The sequence below is a fragment of the Grammomys surdaster genome, unplaced genomic scaffold (genome assembly GCF_004785775.1).
Source record: "Grammomys surdaster isolate TR1022 unplaced genomic scaffold, NIH_TR_1.0 125889, whole genome shotgun sequence".
Taxonomy (NCBI): Eukaryota; Metazoa; Chordata; class Mammalia; order Rodentia; family Muridae; genus Grammomys; species Grammomys surdaster.
In genome coordinates this window covers 3,695,482-3,715,770 of record NW_021620714.1, presented here as the reverse complement: position 1 = coordinate 3,715,770, position 20,289 = coordinate 3,695,482, and the positions used below count along the sequence as shown (strand labels likewise).

The following is a 20,289-nucleotide window of genomic DNA, read 5'->3' as shown; positions in this document are numbered from 1 at the left end:
TCACCTCCACCACTGTCACCTCCACCACTGTCACCTCCACCACCACCACCATCATCATTTTGAGATAGAGTCTTGTAGTATCTACCAGGTTGATTTTTAAACTTCAGTCTTCTTGCCCTAACCTCCCAAGTGCTGGTGTTGCAGGCACATTGTTCTCTACCTGCACTTTTGTCTTGTTTTGTCTTGTTTTGCACTGCTAGAGAATGAACCCAGGATCTTGACAAACACTCTACCATTGAGCTACATTTCCAGCCCTTTTTTAGTTCTAAGAGTCTTTTGGTAAAATTGTTAGGATTTTCTAAGTATAGAATCATATTATGAGCAAAGGGACAATTTGATTTCCCATGCTTTATTGCTTTGTCCCTAATTTCAACAATTACATTAAATAAGAGTAGTAGTGAGAGTGGACACACCTTGTTCCTGATGTCAGCAGAAATACTTCACATTTTCCCTATTTAATAGCTTGGTCGTGGCTGTGTTGTATGTAGTCTTTATCATGGTGAGATGTGATCCTCTATACCTAACTTAGCAGGGCACTTTAGCATAAAGGATTGAATTGTTAAGGTTTTCTTTTTTGCATCTATGTTGTTCAGAGCCTGTAGTCACCACCACCCATCATCCCCCAGTGAACATAAGACTTATTCATACTACGCAAATGCTCTGCTGCTGAGCTCCTGTGTCCCAGCTCCATCTTCTCCTTTTGTGGTGTGTTCTTACCAGATGGGGTAACAGGCTTCTGAGGGTGGGGCTGTTCCTTCCCTTTCTTTTTAATGGAATACTTTCAGGACTGTTGCTGTTAATTCGTCCTTAAACATCTGGCCAAGTACTGGGCATAGCAGTGCGTGCCTTTAATCCCAACCCTCTCAAAGCAGAAGCAGGCAGATCTCTGTAAATTCAAGGCCAGACTGATCTATATAGTGAGTTCCTAGTTGGTCAGAGCTACACAAGTGAGACTATGTCTCAAAATAAACAGAAGAAGTCTGGTTGAATATAGCAGTGAATTCTTACGGGCCTAGACTTTCTTTGTTGAGAAGCTTTTTTTTTTTCTTACTCTCTCTGTATGTGCATGTGCTTGTATGTCCCTCTGTGTGGTTAAGACCACTGGCTGCTCTTGCAGAGGACATGGGTTCATTCTCTAGCACCCACATGGTGGCACACAACTATCTGTATGTAGCTCCAGTCCCAAGGGATTTGATGCCTTCTTTACTGCATGCATGTGCTGCACACACAAATTAGCAGGTATACACACATCCACATAAATAAGAATTTAAAAAATTAAATTTTTGAGCTGGGCCGTGGTGGTACACACCTTTGATCTCAATACTCGGAAGGTAGAGGCAGGTGTATTTCTGGACGTTCAAGGCCAGCCTGATCCCAGGACAGTCCAAGTTACAGAGAGAGACTTGGGGTGGCAAGTAGGCAGAAGTGGTGGTGGTGGATAAGGCTCCTAATCAAAGAATGTCTTATTAAAATTTTTTTTTCTGAAAAGTTTCTAATGTAGAACTTACTCTAAAGCCAGCCTAACAATAGCAAGAACAAGAAGTCAAGACCTCTTGTCTAGGAAGTTAGATAAGGGATGAGGCAGGGGACTGGAAAGTTAGATGAGAGATGAGGCAGGGGACTGGGAAGTTAGGTGAGAGATGAGGCAGGGGACTGGGAAGTTAGGTGAGAGATGAGGCAGGGGACTGGGAAGTTAAGTGAGGGATGAAGCAGGGGACTGGGAGGTTAGGTGAGGGATGAGGCAGGGGACTGGAAGTTAGGTGAGGGATGAGGCAGGGGACTGGGAGGTTAGGTGAGGGATGAGGCAGGGGACTGGGAAGTTAGGTGAGGGATGAGGCAGGGGACTGGGAGGTTAGGTGAGGGATGAGGCAGGGGACTGGGAGGTTAGGTGACAGATAGGGTAGGGAACTAGAAAGTCAGTGAAGGATAGGGTAGGGACTATAATGTTTTCACAGTTGTCCACATCGAGCCTGACTAAAGTATCAGAGGAAAGTGATTGAGGGCCCAGGGTGGAAATTAATTTTAACTGTGGAATTACAAATTTAGTACTGCTGTTGGCAGTGTTCTGAATGTTCTTTCTGTGAACATTCTTGGATAAAGTAATACTGTTAGCAGAAAGTGCAAGCATTTTGAGCTTTATTGCCTCCAGAGAAAAAGTAGAGCTGTTAAAGGTCACAGTCTTCAGTTGGTAAGCACCATTAAATGCCCTTTAGTTGAAAATAGCCTAGCCAGGGCTGGAGTGGTAAAGAGCACTGGCTGCTCTTACAGACGACCTGGGTTCAATCTCCAGCACCCATGTGGTGGCACACTACTATCTGTAGCTCCAGTCCCAAGGGATTTGATGCACTCTTCTGGCCTCTGAGGGCACTACATGTGTGTGGCACACATATATGTATGCAGACAAAATGACCCGCAAGCACTACCTGTGTCATGCCGTGAGTGCGAGCCACAGGACTGCTGTTTTCCTCAGATGATGTCTCATGCGGAAGGACAACAACGAGACCTAATTAGACGGATCGAGTGCCTTCCTGCTTCTGGCCTTCTCAGTTCCTTGGACCAGGACCTCTTGATGCTCAAAGCTACTTCCATGGCAACTTTGAACTGCTTGAACGACTGCTTTCACATTTTGCAGCTGCAGCATGCGTCACACCAGAAGGGTGCCCTGCCCTCAGGTAAGTCAGAGGTTAGGGAGGGTTTAATGTCGGCCTTAAGACATGGAAAGGGCTGCATTTGTATCACTCTAATGCTGGGAAAATATTTTTTTAAAAAGAAGGAAGGGAAGGAAAAAACTCAGTTGATTGAGTCTCTTGGTTTTTAGTTGGCACACTAGTGTGAGTCACACTTCCTGATTGTGTCCTCTTTTGGAATTCAGAATGATTTTAGTTCTAATATTTAATTAACATTATGGAATATGCCTTTAGAGACCTCAGACTCAGCATGTCAGAGGTAAATGTACAGCTCAGTTTCTGTTAAAATGAGTGGCATTCCTCTGCATCCTTGTTTTCAGGTACTGAGGGCAGAGTCATGCCAGCGTGTCTGGACCCCCAGCTCTGTCCGGTGCTCATTTACTCCTTAGAACTACACTGTACTGTGTCGTATTAGGTCATACCCTAGTATGTGTTTTTCACTAAATATCAGGAATATTTTCCAAGTTACATTCTTATGCTGAGTCGCGTTTTACTGGCTGTATTACATCCTTAACTGAGTACTTTGGTTTACTCTTCTAATTTGAACATTAGATGAGCTACCCTGGTATAAGAAATATTAGCTAATTTGGTTAATGAGTTTGCTGGGAAAATGAAGCAAGTTCTTTCAAATATTATTTATGATTTATTTATTTATTTCATGTATGTGAGTACACTGTAGCTGTCTCCAGACACCCCAGAAGAGGGCATCAGACCCTATCACTCATGGCTGTGAGCCATCATATGATTGCTGGGAATTAAACTCAGGACCTCTGGAAGAGCAGTCAGTGCTCTTAACCACTGAGCCATCTCTCCAGCCCCCCTTTTTAAAAATTTTTTTTAAAGATTTATTTATTTATTTATTTTTAGAAACAGCTTCTTTCTAGTCTGTACTATTTAATGTTTAAAAGTCTATCAGGCAGCACTGGTGCTTGGTACTAGATTAAATGGTATTTATCATTTAAAACAGCTGAGAAACTTTAGTATGGTTTAAACTAATACAGTCTTATTTTTTAATGTTTTCTTCATGACTAAGAAAAGATGTATGAGTAAATTAAATTATTCTGTGACATGAAAAATGAAATCTGTATTCAGGAGAAAATTTAACTCCATGAAATCATACTTTCATCTTACTAATTCATGCATAATGTATCACTAATTAGCCTGGGCTGACTAAACTTACTATGTATCCCAGGCTAGCCTCAGCTACTCCTGTCCCAGCTTCCTAAGTGCAAGGATGAGAAGTGTGTATTACTGTGCCTGGACTATAGTGTCTGAGTATATCTTATCTAAAGACTCAGTTGTGTGTGTGTTGCTTTGGAGGGACCTTGTTGTCAGATCATTGGCTTGATAAAGTCTTATAGTTTCTAGTCAGCTCAGTAGCCTCCTAAAACGGGTCTTTTAATTAATGGTCATGTGTCTTTTATTTTTAGAAAAAATCTGGATAGTGATAGCAAAAATAGTTATTTTAAGTTAAAGGGAGACTGTTTTCATTTCTGTACAACTTTACAATAGGTCCCATGACCTTAGCCAGGACGTTCCTTCAGTCTCAGTGCTCCCTTAATGCCAACTGCCATTGAAGGAGGCAAGACACTACTAGCCTGGTGGGTAATTTGGCATTTATTTCTCTTCAGAAGTCTGACGTTTGACTTAGTAAATGTCCTCCTATTCTCTTTCTGTTAGTAGTCTGAGTATTCCTTATTCTTGCACTCCATAACCTAGCTTCTGGGAAACCCAGATCAGCTCCTGAAATCAAGTGGAACATTTCCATTATTGATTAGGCATAGAATCTACTTTGTTCGACTAGTTGAGGGTAACAAGAGACCATTGACTCATTAACTGAGAAGATGACAAGTCTCTAAATGTGACTACTGAATTTCACTAGGTCAGCTCTATTTACTCAGTAGAGAAAAAATTCAGTTTAAAAGTTATATTAGGCTTTTAATGACTTAAATAAAGAATATATGTGTGCGGTGTTTACATTAGAGCCAGTGGGTTATTTTGATTGGTTAGGAAAATTGTAATCCCTACTTTAAACAGATAATGCTGTTTCACCATCTCAGGTTCCTGGAGTGGCTCCCCACTAAAGTCTAACTATATACATTTTGATTATTAGAGGGACATAATTGATACCAATGGCTAATTGAGTGTTTGGGAGCGCCCTTCATGATTCTCAGACTCCCCTAAGAAGCAAGACCAGCCCTATTCAGGGTTGATTTCTTTTACCTAGTGTCTCATTTCAAGTTGCCTGTTGTAGATCACCCAGTCACGGTGCTCATGCTAATGAGGCTGAGCAGCTGTCTCCTTTCAGCACAGGTTGAGCTGCCTTAGCCTTGTAGAGTCAAAACAAAACTGTTCAATGAAATCCAGATCTGCTCACTTACCCAGATTATGAGCAAGCCTTCGCAAAATTTTTCTCTTACTTCATCAGGGACGACAATTGAGTGGTTGGAACCAAAGATACCTTTATCAAACCACTATAAAAATGGAGCTGAGCAGCCCTTTGCAACCGAGCCGAGCAAGCCCATGGCAGCCCCGGAAGCGCAGTGCGCTGCAGAATCTGGAGTGTTAGCAAGGGTAAGGTAATATGAAAACTTGACTTTAATGGAAGAAATGAGGAATCCGTAAAAAGGGAATGGTGTTGTTTTTGTTGCTAAGGCAGTTGTGTCAGCAGAGGTGGTGTGCTCTCACTCTAGTGAGAGCAGCTAACCTGCTTGCAGCTTTTAAATGTTGTCCTACTTAGTTGAACTTGAACATGGATTTTTCAGGTAGAATAACGTCCTCTTTTTAGTTTGGGTTTACTTTTGCCTGATAGATACTTGTTTTGTTTGTTTGTTTGTTTGTTTTGTTTTGTTTTTGTGATAGGGTCTCACTCTCCCCTGGCTAGCCTAGAACTTAATGTATAGCCCTACTTGTGGTTGAGCTATCAACAGTCCTCATCTCATTGGTGCCGCACCCAGCTTCCCAGTACTCTGGAGTTTGTTGTTGTTTTGTTTTCCAAGACAGGGTTTCTCTTTGTAGCCCTGGCTGTCCTGATAGTTCAGACTGGTCTCTAACTCAGGGAATTGCCTACCTCTGCCTTCTGGATGCTGGAATTAAAGGAATGTGTCACCACCAGCCAGTCTTAAATTAATTTTGTTTATTAATCATGGCTATTATGCCAGGCGGTGGTGGCACACGCCTTTAATCCCAGCACTTGGGAGGCAGAGGCAGGCGGATTTCCGAGTTTGAGGCCAGCCTGGTCTACAGAGTGAGTTCCAGGACAGCCAGGGCTATACAGAGAAACCCTGTCTCGAAAAACCAAAAAAACAAAAAAACAAATCATTGCTATTACATTTATAAGCTTAAAGTTGCAGTGAGGCTGTAAACTTTGCTCCTTAAGGTGCCTGTTAGAGACGGTACTCTGGAGCACTGCTAGACCTGGGCTTCAGTAGTTAGGTAAAGTGCTGCTTTTCTGTTTCCAGGAGCTACAGTGTTGTATTCTGCTGGAGACAACTGTTGTTACAAATTGCATTGTTTTTACATTTTGTTTGCTTTGCCTTCTGTGTTCATGTCTGCTATTTTTATGGCTACCATAGTTACATATATAGTTGAAGCTATTTTTTATCTTGTGTTCTGGCTTATATAATTAATGTTTGAAAGTCAAAATAAGATACTGAGTTGATATCCCTGTTGTTAAATATCTAGTTTATCTTTATTTTCATTATAAAAATACTATTGTTAACTATTATTTCCCTCCTGTGATTTTTGGTTAGTTTTTATATTATACCCCTGATATAATTACTTAGTCAAGAATAATGAAGGTTTTATAGTTATTTTTATACTAGTAAGTTCTTTCTTTGGCTGGGTGGTGGCGGCACACGCCTTTAATCCCAGCACTTGGGAGACAGAGGCCGGAGGATCTCTGAGTTCGAGGCCAACCTGGTCTACAGAGTGAGTTTGAAAACAAACAAACAAACAACAACAAAAAAAGGTCTTTCTTTAAAGATAAGATACTAGACTTCCAAACCTGGCAAAATCTTTGAATTTATGAAAGAGCCCTGGAGCCAGGAACATGAAAAGTCCAGGGAAGCAGACTAAATAAGAAAATACACTCATTCACACACATACACACACACACACACACACACACACACAGTTTCCAGGCTCTCTGGAATTAGTGGAGAGGCACAAATGAGAAGTGTAGTGCTTTCACTGAAGAGTGTGGACTCTACTTGTACCCACACCTTCTGTACCCTGAATCACGTAGGTGGTGGTGTGAAACATCTTTCCTTAATAGATAGGACTTACACTCCTGTGATCTGGCCCATCAGAGAAAGACTAGGAATATGGAGTGATGTCGAAGAGGAATGCTTTGGAGACAAAGATTTTAAATGGCTCTGAACAGAGGCAGGGTTTGAGAAGTAGATGGCACAAGTGGATTTCAGAATAAAAGAGTTACCTGGGCAGGGCTCCTGTAGTAATTCATGTTTACTGCCTGATGATGTTGAACTCAGAATTTTTCATTTAATAATGTGAGTCAAAGGTTGGGCACAAGCCGGGCGTTGGTGGCGCACGCCTTTAATCCCAGCACTTGGGAGGCAGAGGCAGGCGGATTTCTGAGTTCGAGGCCAGCCTGGTCTACAGAGTGAGTTCCAGGACAGCCAGGGCTACACAGAGAAACCCTGTCTCGAAAAACCAAAAAAAAACAAAAAAAAAAAAGTTGGGCACAGTGGTGTGCACCTTTGACCTCAGCACTTGGTAGGTAGAGGCATATGGATCTTGGTGAGTTCAAGGCCAGCCTGGTCTATAGAGTGAGCTATAGCTATATTATGAAACCTTGTCTCAAAAAAACTAATAATGATAATAATATTCTGCACCATTGCTTTATAGCATACAGTATGAGCCATGCTCCCAAAGAACTCAGGCAAAACATAGTCTTTCTGTGAGAGACAGGAGGGCCATGCGCCCGGGGGAGGGGTGTATCGGGGATTGGTATATGATGGGACTTGGAATTCAATTGTGATAAAGACTGTGAAGTAGAAATAAAGGCAAGTGAATCAGCAACGTGCATTTCAAACGACAAAGGTCAGTCAGACTATGGCACATTGGAAGGTTTTGAGCCAAAATAACAAAATTGTATTGCTAGTCATAAAGCCAGGAAAATCAGAAAGTTCCTTCAGAGCAAGGTTTAGTGTGGTTCTGAGAATGTTGAACGTTAAAGGAAGGGGATATGTAATAATGCTTCTGGGAACACTCCAGATGATACAAGCATAGCTCTGGAGAAAAGAGAGTCACTAGTGAATGACCATACACTGAAGGTGATAGCCCGGCATGATGGAAGCAAAATAAGACTGTCGTAAGGGATGAGGCACAGGATCTGGGAGGAGGAGGCTGCTCTAGTTCCAGATCCTTCTAATGTGACTAGATCACCTCGTGCAGACAGAAAATATGCAGAGACGTTTGTTGCTGTAAAGGCTGTTAGACTCTGCTCAGGCATGGCAGAAGAGACCTTTATGCCTTCTGTTCACAGTGGTACAGTAGTAAACAGTTTACTGTCCGCTAAGGGAGAAAGTGCACTTCCATCAAACTGGAATAAAGAAAGCCATAGATCCTGGACTGGCAGGATGGCTCAGTGCAGAGACTCAGGATCCAGGTTCTTCCCACAGAGTCCTCTTACCTCCAGTGTGCCACGAACATCCACGTACATTTAAGCTCGTACACGCGCACCTTCATTCTGTGGCTTCCTACTGCCCCCAACTGACATCAAGACAAAAAGAGCAGCAAGCGGCAATCTGGTAGAATGGTGATTTTTGTTTAAGCTTTTTAAAAGATAATGATTAATATTTATTTAAAAAATAAAGAGAGTGTCCAGCTGGGTGTGACTGTATACACTTTCAGTCTCAGCAGCACAAACCTCAGGGCCATCCTGTGCTACCTCTGACAAGCCAGAGAAAAAGAGAACCTTCTGAATTCTTTTCTTCACTCTAAGGTTTAGAGTTAGCATTTAGCTGTTAAAATTTCTCTTCCCAGGTGTGGTGGTGCAGGCCTTTGGTCCCAGCACTTGGGAGGCAGAGGCAGGCAGATCTCTGAGTTCCATGCAGCCTGGTCTACATTACAAGTTCCTGTCTCAAAAAAAAAATTTTTTTTTTATTTTCTTATTCCAATAAATTATTTGATTTTTTGTTGGCTTGTTTGTTTACTGTTTTGAAGTAATGAGAACTGGGCCAGCAGATGGCCCAGTGGTTAAGGCACTTGCCGCCAAGCTTGACAATTTAAGTTCAATCTGTGGGACCCACAAGGAAGAAGGAGAGAATTGATACCCTCATGTTGTCTTCTGACTTCCATGTGTACACCCACACACACACATGCATACACATGTACAGCATATACATACATACAAAGTAAGTAAATGGAAAATAATTTTTTAATACTGAAAACTATTATTCTAGAGTTGTTCTACATTGTTGTTTTTCTTTAATATTACCTCCAGTAGAGGAAGTGTAAGCCAGGAAGTAATTGGGTCTTGTTGTTAGCATCACTGCTCGATGTTTGGTTCGGAGATTGAGTGTACCAAGGTCTCAGGTAGCTGAACATGCGCCCTCTGAGTGATACCCCAGCTAATGCTGTGTTTGCTTTATTAATCTGTAGTCTGTAAGTTCCAGCCTCAGATGCCATGGTACCTTTCACGGTGCTGGAGGACTCCATGTTCTAAGGGCTTTTTCTCTGAGGTTTCATATGATCATTCATCTCGTACAATGGTTTTATTTGGTGTTCGAGTGTAGAGAAGGCTATCTCTGCCCACTTGCTGTAATGTCAACTAATCTAGGCTCCAGAGCAGGAGCAGCTTCCTGACAGGTAGATTTCTTCACTGAAAGAGGGACATAAGAAGGGTTTGACATCTCTCTTCAAGGTTATAAAGACAGAAGTCTCTCTGATGTATGCATACAAAAATGTGTCTGTGCAGTCTTAATGTAGGAAATAAACTAGACCATAAACAATTTGTCATACTGTGAGTTTACAGAATTCCTTTTAAAAAAAAAATAGGAGCTGGAGAGATGGCTCAGTGGTTAAGAGCACTGACTGCTTTTCCAGAGGTCCTGAGTTCAATTCCCAGCAACCACATGGTGGCTCACTACCATCTGTAATAGGATCCGATGCCCCCCTTCCAGTGTGTCTGGAGACAGCGACAGTATACTCATATACACGAAATAAATCTTTTTTAAAGTCAAAAACGAGGAGGAAGAAGAAATAGGAAAAGAGGAGAAAGATAAAGCAGAATGGTGCCTAGAACCTTGGCCAGAGAGCATGGCTGGCTGCCCGAGCCTCTTGCCCTGAGTGGGTGCCTAGAGCCAAGGGAAGGAGAGAACCGACTCCTGAAAACTGTCTTCGGACCTGCACATGTGCACCTGTGATCATGCACACACATACATGTAATGATTAAAAAAATTAGTTAGAAGCCCACTATCTTATAACTTGATTGTTGTTTTACACTGTGGGTTTTATTAAGTAACATTTTGAGAATTTAAAATTTTTGATTTTGTACCTGGGATTGGACTTTAAGGTTTTTTAGGAGAGTGTGTGTGCACAGGTACTCACCCCTCCCCTGACCCCGTGTGTGTGTGTGTTTGTGTGTGTGTTTATGTGTTTGCTTTGTTTTTAGTCTAGCTACACAGAACAAAACCAGATGAGTATCTTATTTGATAGAACTTTTAATTGTGGCAGGGGAAATAAAAATGATACCAACAAAATATTTCTCAGAGCTGGAGACATGGCTCAGTGGTTGAGCGCTGGCTGCTCTTCCAGAGGTCCTGAGTTCAAGTCTCGGCAGCCACATGGTGGCTTACAACCATCTGTAATGAGTTTCAATGCCCTCTTCTGGTGTGTCTGAAGACAACAACAGTGTATTCATATACATAAAATAAATACATAAAATAGTTTTTTAAAAATCCTCATAGCTATTCAAACATGATGGCTTACACTCTATACCTATCTATCTGGGGTTGGGATAGACGTATTGCTCTGGGTTTAAGACTAGCCTGGGCAACAGTGAGACATTCACACCACCACTGCCTGGCTAAAATATAGCATCCTAGATACATACAGCTCTCCGACAAAAAGATGTTAAGAGTCGGTTCTGTGAGAGGCAGGGCACCACCGCTGCATAAACATACTGACTGCTGATGAAGTTCTATTGAAGCTTTGTATATTTGTTGTCCAATGCAAACTGGGCAGGCGTGGTAGCCAGCCTTTAAACCCTGTACTCTAAAGGCTGAGGCAGGAGGATCACCACACGTTCAAAGTTAGCCTGGACTACAAAGTGAATCTCCAGGCCCACCTAGGTATGTACAAAGTAAGACCCTGGCCAAAAAAAAAAAAAAAAGCCAGAGCATAGGGGACATGGCTCCTTCAGCAGTTTCTGTTGTACAAGTGTGAGAATCTGAGTTTGGATTTCCCAGCAGCCATGGACAAACCAGAGGCAGTGGGATGCATCTTTAACTGCAGCACTGGGAAGCAGGGATAGGGAGACAGAGGTAGGCAGATACCTGGAGAGCACTGACAAGCTAGCCTAGATGAATCAGTGATCTCCTGCTCATTGAGAGATCTAGTCTAAAAAAATAAGTGAAAAGCAATACAGGACAATCTCTGATGTTTACCTCTGGCCTTCACAGTCAGGCCAGAGTGGGCGCCTGCCTATAATTTGATTATGTGGGAAACAGATGCAAGACGATCAGTGCAAGACAGTAAGTTCAAGACCAGCCTGAGCCATTTCAAAACACTTCCAAACAAACAAAAATTACCAAGTAATAATAGGCATGTAGCCTGGGCCTTAGAATGAAGTTCTCTCCCATCTCTGCCTTCATTTCAAAAATCTAAAAAAATTCAACGTAGTAATAAGTTGTTTGAGTAGTCATTAGGAGCTGGTGATATGGAACTATACACTTGAGTTTCTAGGTGCTATTAACATACAGAATGCTTTCGGTGGCATCTTGACTGCCTGAGAGGCTACAGAGTTTTTATGTGTATCTAGGGTCTCTCTTCAGTCACAGATCTTCTCAGGCATGAATGAACAGCAAAATACAGTTCACAGTGGTTAGACTTGACATGGTGTGCATTCACCTTTAAATTTTACTTTCTGGCTTAAGCTTAAACAAGGACAAATATTTCATGCTTAGATCCCTTGAATTTTGAGTTGGAGAGATGGCATAGCAGTTAAGAGGGCATACTGCTTCTAAAAAGGACCAGAGTGTGGTTCTCATGTTGTGTAGCTCACAACTCTGTGACCTCAGGCCTTTCCTGGCACCTGTACACTAACAGATAATCTCCCCCCCCCCACTTCTCTCTCTCTCTCTCTCTCTCTCTCTCTCTCTCTCACACACACACACACACACACACACACACACACACACACACAATTTTTTTCAATTCGTAAAAACCAAAACCTGAACTTATCAAGACTTGGTGGCAGCCAGGCTGTGGTGGCGCACGCCTTTAATCCCAGCACTTGGGAGGCAGAGGCAGGCGGATTTCTGAGTTCGAGGCCAGCCTGGTCTACAGAGTGAGTTCCAGGACAGCCAGGGCTACACAGAGAAACCCTGTCTCGAAAAACCAAACCAAAAAAAAAAAAAACCAAAAAAAAAAAAGGTGGCTTACGCCTGTAATCCCAAGACTTGGGAGGCTGCATTCAAAGCCAGCTTGCCTTATGCGGTGAGAAACTTTGTCTCAAAACAAATAAAAACCACTTAAAATTGTAGATGTGTTGATTCCCAGGTCTGAGTCAAAGATGAATTTATTCAGGGGACATTCCTGGTTCCTTTTGAAAAATATTGTTCCTGCAAATTAAGTATATTTAGCTGGGCATGTCAACATACTCATCTAGTCTTAGTACCTAGGAAGCTAGACAGGAGAATTGGCACAAATTTGATGCCAGCCTTGGTTACATAGTGAATGCAGAGTTAACCAGGGTTACACAGAAAGAGATGTCTCAAACCAACCAACCAAACAAACAAACGAAAACACATGTTGCATGTCACGGGACCACCATCTGCTCAATATCGCAATTACGGTCTCCTCAAAGGGGATTTATTTCTTGGCTTGATGATGGGATTTGCATTTTCAGAAGGGTTTTGCCCACCCTCTGATTGTTGAGCATAAATGTCTCCAAGGCTGAATTGTTTCTGTCAGTAGACGTTAATAAGCACCTGTAATAGTGGACTCTGCTCTCTTCCACATCAAGGAACCTGAAGAAATCAATGCAGATGATGAGATAGAGGACACCTGTGACAACAAGGAGGATGACCTGGGGGCCGTGGAAGAGCAGCGCAGTGTTATCCTGCACCTCCTGTCTCAGCTCAAGCTGGGCATGGACTTAACCAGAGTAAGTAACAGCTCAGCTGCCCGGGAGGCCAGGGCTTTGTGCCTCATGCCTCAGACTGACAGGAGACAGCCCCGTGTGGAGCTTCATGGCTGCCATCCTTGCACAGATGAAACCAAGGCAGGAGGATGGTGAGCTCAAGGCCAGCCTGGGCTGCTTAGGAGACATCTGTCATAAATAAACTGAGATTTGGGTTCCATGGAAAGCTGTAAATGTAGAGGTAAAAGTTTGTTTTCCATACCTATCTGTTGGGCACTTTAAGCAGAAAGCGTTAGAATTGATTCTACATCACTGAAAGGTCAAAACAGCTCTTGGTTCATTCATCTGTTTGTCTGGGGGTGTTTTTCGCTTGGTTTGTTTTAGCTTTTTAACTTAGACTTACATGCTTGATAGGAGCTTTTTCTTTTTAAACTGTGTGTGGTGCTGCAGTCAAGAGACAGTTCTTTCCTTCCAGCATACTTTCCAGGATCAAACTCAGGTGGTCAGTGCAACACCCCAGGGCACGCTGTCAGGAGAGAGCTGCTTACTAAAGTCCTCATGACCAGTGAAGAGAAGAGATCCTTACCTACAGCTTTTTGCTTTGTTTGATTAAGACAGTGTCTGTTTGTGTAGCCTTGTGTCTCTGTTGCTGTGATAAAACAATGATCAAAACTAACTTGGAGAAGAAAGAGATTATTTCTGATTACAACTCAAAGTCCCTCATGAAGAAAAGTCAAGACAGGAACTGGAGCAGAGGCCATGGAGGAGTGCTGCTTCTTATTGGCTTATTCCTTGTTGGCTAGCTTAACCTGCTTTCTTCTACCATCCAGGATCACCTTCCCAGGGCTGGTACCACCCACAATGAAATCCCCTACAGACTTGCCCACAGGTCAATCAGATAGAGGCATTTTCTCAGTTGAGGTTGTTTCTTTCCAGATGATCCTAGTTTGTGTTCAGTTTATAAAAACTAACCAGCACATACTGGCTGGCCTCACATTTGAAGGAATACTTCCTCATACTGCAAGTGCCATGGTGATAGATGTGTGCTGCTGTGCTCAGCTTCCAGCAGTTTAATTTTAAAGAGAGAAGGGGTGGAGACTGGAGGGAATGCCCCAGCAGTAAAGAGTAGGTACAGCTCTTGCACAGGACTTCAGTTTGGTTCCCAGCACCCTTGTTGGGCAGCTTATAATCATCTGTAATTCAGGGACCTGATACCCTCCTCTGGCTTCCACTGGACTCATCTGTTCATACCCTACACAAATATACACAGACACTGATAGTTAAAAATAATAAAATTAAATCTTTAAATAAAAAAGGAGAAAAAAACATGTTTTATTTAATAGTTTGCTATTATACAATTTGTTGATATATTCATGTAGCCTGCAATCCCAAGAACCTTAGAAAAAGGGTCAGACACTGCCCTGGAGTAGTCCGTGATGCTCTGGAACTCACATCAGTCCTTCTGTCTGTCTTTTTTTTCATCTTGAATTTGTATTTAATCTTAACCAGAGTCTCACCTCCTTTTAAACATGCTTGGGCTTCTTTCTGCTTTTGTTCTTTTTTAAATAAGACCAGCTTCTTTGATTTGCATTTCTGTTTCCAATACCTGTCTAGTATGAGATGCTCTTTAATGATAGAAGTCTTTACTTTGCAAACATGTATGTGGACTAATTCCCCTTCTTAATTGATTGGAATTGATGTTTTAGGTGGTGCTTCCTACATTTATCCTGGAGAAGCGTTCCTTACTGGAGATGTATGCAGACTTCATGTCGCATCCAGACCTGTTCATAGGCATCACCAATGGAGCCACGCCAGAGGACCGAATGATTCGATTTGTTGAGTACTACCTTACCTCATTTCATGAAGGCAGAAAGGGAGCCATTGCTAAGAAGCCGTACAACCCTATCATTGGAGAAACTTTCCACTGCTCCTGGAGGATGCCCAAGAGCGAAGTGGCATCCGGTGTGAGTGGCAGCTCTTCTACCCCAGCCATCACAAATCATACTCCTCTGCCAGAGGAGGCTCTGACACAGGGTGTCTCAGACTGTTACACTGTCAGATTTGTTGCTGAGCAGGTTTCCCATCATCCTCCAGTCTCAGGATTTTATGCAGAATGTGCAGAAAGGAAGATGTGTGTAAATGCACATGTCTGGACTAAAAGCAAGTTCTTAGGCATGTCAATAGGTGTGACAATGGTTGGAGAAGGTGAGTTGAAAAATGTTCTCCGGTTTTTATATCAGACTTGCTAAGTTTGGAAAGGCTCTGTAGGTGTTAATTATAGGGTTTTTTTTTGGGGGGGGGGGTTGTTTTTTTTTTTGTTTGTCTTATTTTGTTTTTTGTTTGGTTTTTCGAGACAGGGTTTCTCTGTATAGCCCTGGCTGTCCTGGAACTCACTTTGTAGACCAGGCTGGTCTCGAACTCAGAAATCTGCCTGCCTCTGCCTCCCAAGAGCTGGGATTAAAGGCTTGCTCCACCACTGCCTGGCTAGTTATAGGGGTTTTAAGATTGGTTTGTATGTATGATACATGATAGCCAGGATAGCCAGAGGTATACAGAAAAACAACAGAAAACAAAAAATAAACAGAGGCAAGCAGATCTATGTGATTTCAAGGTCAGCCTTGTCATAGGAAGATGCTGCATGTAGACCTCAGGCCTCCTGATACATACACACAAATATACATAATTACGTACATACCCCTCCCACCCCTCACACAATCGAAATGGGATTTATGGTCATTCCGTCTGCTTTGTTATGTTCTTCAACATTAGAGAGAAATTAGTTTAATTGCTAACTAATAGGAGGTGGTGGCACGTATGTTTAATCACAGTACTTAGGAGGCCGAGGCAGGCAGTTTCTGAGTTCTGCAGAGCAATTTCTAGAACCGCAGGGGCTGCACAGAGAAACCCTGACTTGGGAAAACAAAACAAAAAAATTGAGATTTTAGGGTTCTGAGTCTTTCTTTCTACTATATTTATTCAAATCTGTTTGAATAAAGGGGTCTCTTATGTAACCTTGGCTGGCCTGCCACTCACTGTGTAGATGAGGTTGGCCTCAAACTCACAAAGATCCATCTGCCTCTACCTCCAATGTGCCAGAATTAAAAACGTGCACCACCACACCCATTTCTATTTGTCTTTGATTATTTTAATATTTTAAATATTTATCCTAACTCGCTAGAACAAGGCACAAATAAGGTTTGTAATCTCCTTGCTGGAGAGGTCAGTATAAGTGGATTTGTAGGGCTCGTTGCCAGCCGCCCTCACTTTCATGATGAGTTCTAGGCTAGTATCCAAAATAAAAAGATGAATGCTACCTGAGGAACAGAACCCACAGTTGTCTTCTGGCCTTCACGTTTACACAGACACACATATAGACACACTCATACAAATAAATGGAAGGTAATAAATAAAGCTTTAAGGCAGTAAAGTAGCTTGGGTGTGCTTAGTGTGTCTTAGTTGTCTTGTACAGATCAGTTTTTCACTAGTGTAAATCCCTTTTTTCGATGTCTTTAATGTGACATCAGTTAATATAGAAACCCCAGATAGAATGATACTTGCTTGAAAATCACCACCTACCTCTCTTACCACCTCTTGTTGCTTCAGAATTTGGTAAACAAGACTTAGGATGATCATAGTTGTTGATTAAAAAGATTACATTTTGTTCTTTCAAATATGTAGACTAGAATGAAGAGCACTTGCTCATCATACTATCTGAGTGACTGCCAAGCTGCGACCAAGCCTTAGCACGATGACACACAGCAGGCTTCCACCTCAGCCCCAGGCTTGTTATATTTTTAGGAGCATTGGGGGAAACTTTGAGACTGCTTGCCCTGTAACAGTTCCAGGTCCCATGAGCCCTAAAGGAGCAGGAAGGTCACAATGAAAGTAGCCCCGATTCAGTGTTACCAGGAAATGCTCTCAATTGAAGTCACACTCTCAAAGATTAATGAATATAAAGTAATAGTGCTTACTACTAGATAGGAAAAGGAGATTTTTAAATCATTCCTTTGAAGAGCTATAACCACCCTCCTGCCTTCACATTCAGGTGTCCTTTGTTTGTTGGAGCACGGAGAAGAGTACACGTTTTCCCTGCCTTGTGCGTATGCCCGCTCCATTCTCACTGTTCCTTGGGTAGAACTAGGGGGCAAAGTCAGCGTCAACTGTGCAAAGACGGGGTACTCAGCCAGCATCACCTTTCACACTAAGCCATTTTATGGTGGCAAACTGCACCGGTAAGAACACTTTAATAATTTCTGCCTCTTGTTCTGCTCTTTGATCGTGTAGTATAAATCTTGACTCTTTTTCTATTTTGTCTTATGTGAATGGGACTGAGGTAGGTGTGTGTGTACCTGCACACATGTGTTCATGTGTATGTAAACCATGTGCATGCAAGTGGCCACAGAAGCCAGAAGAAGGTGTCAGATCCCCTGGAATTGAAATAATAGGCAGTTGTGAGACACACAGTGTGCTTGCTGGCACCAAAATGGCTCATCTACAACAGCAGCGGGTGTTTTTAACCACCTAATCATCTCTTTAGCCTTTAATATTCCTTTTATTTTTGACAGATATTTATGTAGTTTCTAGCTTTTGACTATCACAAATTGTTCTTCTAGATAGGGCTGAGGGATGTAGCTCAGAGGTAAGGCACTTCCTGAGCATGCAGAAGGCTTGTGTTCACTCCCCAACACACACACACACAACACACACACACACACACACATACACATGAGTGCTGTTAACAGTCACTGGCGAATGTTTGTGTTGACATCTTTTAGGGTAGATACATAGGAGTGAAATTTCTGGCATATGAACCACGTTGAATATATTCCCTTTTCTCATGTATGAGACTTAGAGTTGCATATAGCAATATTACCTCTTCATTAGAAGACAGGTTCCCTTAATATTTGGGGGTTGTTTGTTTGTTTGTGAGACAAGGTCTCGGTAGCCCATGCTGGCCTTGAATTTGTTCTATAGCTGATGGTCTTCTTGCCTCAATTTCCCAAGTGCTGGGATTACAGGCATGTGCTACCACAATCAATTTTATTCAGTGTTGGGGACAAGTCCAGGATTTTGCTTTTCTTAGCAAGCATCTACCAAGTGATCTATATCCCCAGCCATATTATCTTTAAAGAGATGTGAAGAAAGCTTATTCAGTTCTGAAGCACTCTATAGGTCTTTAAATTACCATATACCAATTACCAAGTTTGATCTCCAGCACCATATAATTGTGTCATAGTGGCACATTTTGTAATCCAGGAGGTAGAGGCAGGAGACTCAGAAATTCAAAGCTACCCTTGGCTACATACTGAGTGGGAGGCCAACCTGAGCTACAGGAAACACTATCTCAAAAATAAAATCAATAACCAAAAGATGGACTTCAGGGACTGAATTTTAGTTTGTAGTAAGTGTTCATCTATCTAGAATGTTTGAGATTTTGGGTTCAGTCTCTAGAACCATAAGCAAGCAGTCGACAAATTACGTGTGTCATACCTCTGCACTCTAGAGAAAGAATGGCTATCTGTACCACTGAGAACAGAATCGGCCTGGTATTAGAAGCCAGGGAACTAGCCAGCTGTGGTGGTGCACATCTCTAATCTCAACACTTGGGAGGCCAAACTAGGAGGATCATGAGTTCCAGACCTGTCTAAAGACCAGAATACTTAGGAGAATTCTTTCAGAAAAAAAAAAAAAATCATACATAAAACAAGTTAAACTAATAAAGGAAGAAAATACCATGATTTCCCAAACTAATTAGGTTAATGGTATAAGTGGAAATGAAATTCAGTTCTGGTTGACTTCTCAAATTAAAAAAAAAAAAATGTAGTTCTTAATATACTTATCATTTTCTGATAAAGAAAGCCTGTCCTTTTTTCCAAAAGAAGAGAAACTGCTGGGGTTTAGTACTAAATTCTAGAAGTATTTGCATAGGTCTTTCCCTACTACCCATGAGGAACACAGTGGATAGTGTCTGGTTTAGCATACTACTGATCTATTTCTTAATAAACCATGAATAAAACCCAAAGGCAGAGCCTTAACTTTGAGTAAAAGCTCTGTTATTTGTATTGATTTGCTAGATCCACAGACTTGTTGGTATCCCAGATAGCTAGACCCAGCTCTAGGTCGCCTCAAAGTGTCTCTTTTTTTTTACAACTAGACACTTCTCACTATCAAGTTTCTATAAGTGAGAACAACTACTTTATCAGCTACCAGTTATGTAATATTTAGCTTTGGATGTCTTGAGTTCAGCATAATCTATATTTTGTGTCATTAATTTATTTTTGAGACAGGGTTTGTTGTAGCCCAGGGGTGGTCTACAATTCTATGTGGCTAAGGATAACCCTGAATTTCTAAGCCTTTTGAAGTAGTTTATCTAAATCAGTGACTGTCAGTCAATGAAAGTTTTGTAGATAACAGAGATGTCCTTTCTGAGAGTAAGAACCCAACAGGGAAGAGGCCACATCAGTTGACAGATTCCAGTGAAGCCAGAGCCTTTAATACAGGTGTTTGGGTTTTTTGGTGGAGTGAGTTTGTTTGTTTGTTTGTTGTTTGTTACTTTGGTCTGCTGTGGATGGACACATACAGAACTTTACTTAAAACACGTAGATATCTGTCAAATAGTGCTAGAGGATGGCCCAGCAGTTAAGAGCACTTGCTGCTCCTGTAGAGAACATGGTGACTCCCGACCCATCTGTAACTTCAATTCCTGGAGTCCAATGCCCTCTTCCGATCTCTGCTGGCACCAAGCATGCGCGTGATGCCCACATACACACTCAGGAACGAGAGCATTCTCACAAACACGTAAACACGAACACTTTTTAAATGAAATCTGTTAGGAGTACTTCAGAGAGAAAGGTAGTAAGTAGTCGGTCCGTTTTTGGATGAAAAGATTAAGTCTCTCTCAGGCCCTCAGAAGTATTTAATCAGACGGGTTATTTTAGCTTTTGCCCAGGATTAGCAGTCACTATACCCCAGTTTATTTAACCTCATATCTACCACTGATAGAGCTTCCTTACTTTTCTTTTCTCAAAGATGTATTTATTGTATGTATGTGAGTACACTGTAGCTGTCTTCAGACACACCAGAAGAGGGCATCAGATCCCATTACAGATGGTTGTGAGCCACCGTGTGGCTGCTGGGAATTGAACTCAGGACCTCTGGAAGAGCAGCCAGTGCTCTTAACTGCTGAGTCATCTCTCCAGCCCTGACTTTCTTACTTTTGATATGGTGGCTTTTAAGACTTGGTATAAGTTTTACTACCAAATCACTCACCTC

At 42.0% G+C, this 20,289-nt stretch overlaps 1 protein-coding gene across 3 annotated transcripts in view; it reads left to right on the top strand.

Annotated features, from left to right (window-relative positions):
* The window catches only part of Osbpl11 (oxysterol binding protein like 11), a 66,243-nt gene that overhangs the window by 32,200 nt on the left and 13,754 nt on the right, over positions 1-20,289 (top strand). For all 3 annotated transcript variants that reach the window (XM_028752264.1, XM_028752265.1, XM_028752266.1), the window contains 5 exons: positions 2,471-2,672; positions 5,116-5,261; positions 12,901-13,041; positions 14,724-15,222; positions 17,063-17,249. In XM_028752264.1, coding sequence (XP_028608097.1) covers positions 2,471-2,672; positions 5,116-5,261; positions 12,901-13,041; positions 14,724-15,222; positions 17,063-17,249 — 1,175 coding nt within the window. The remainder of the gene's footprint in view (positions 1-2,470; positions 2,673-5,115; positions 5,262-12,900; positions 13,042-14,723; positions 15,223-17,062; positions 17,250-20,289) is intronic.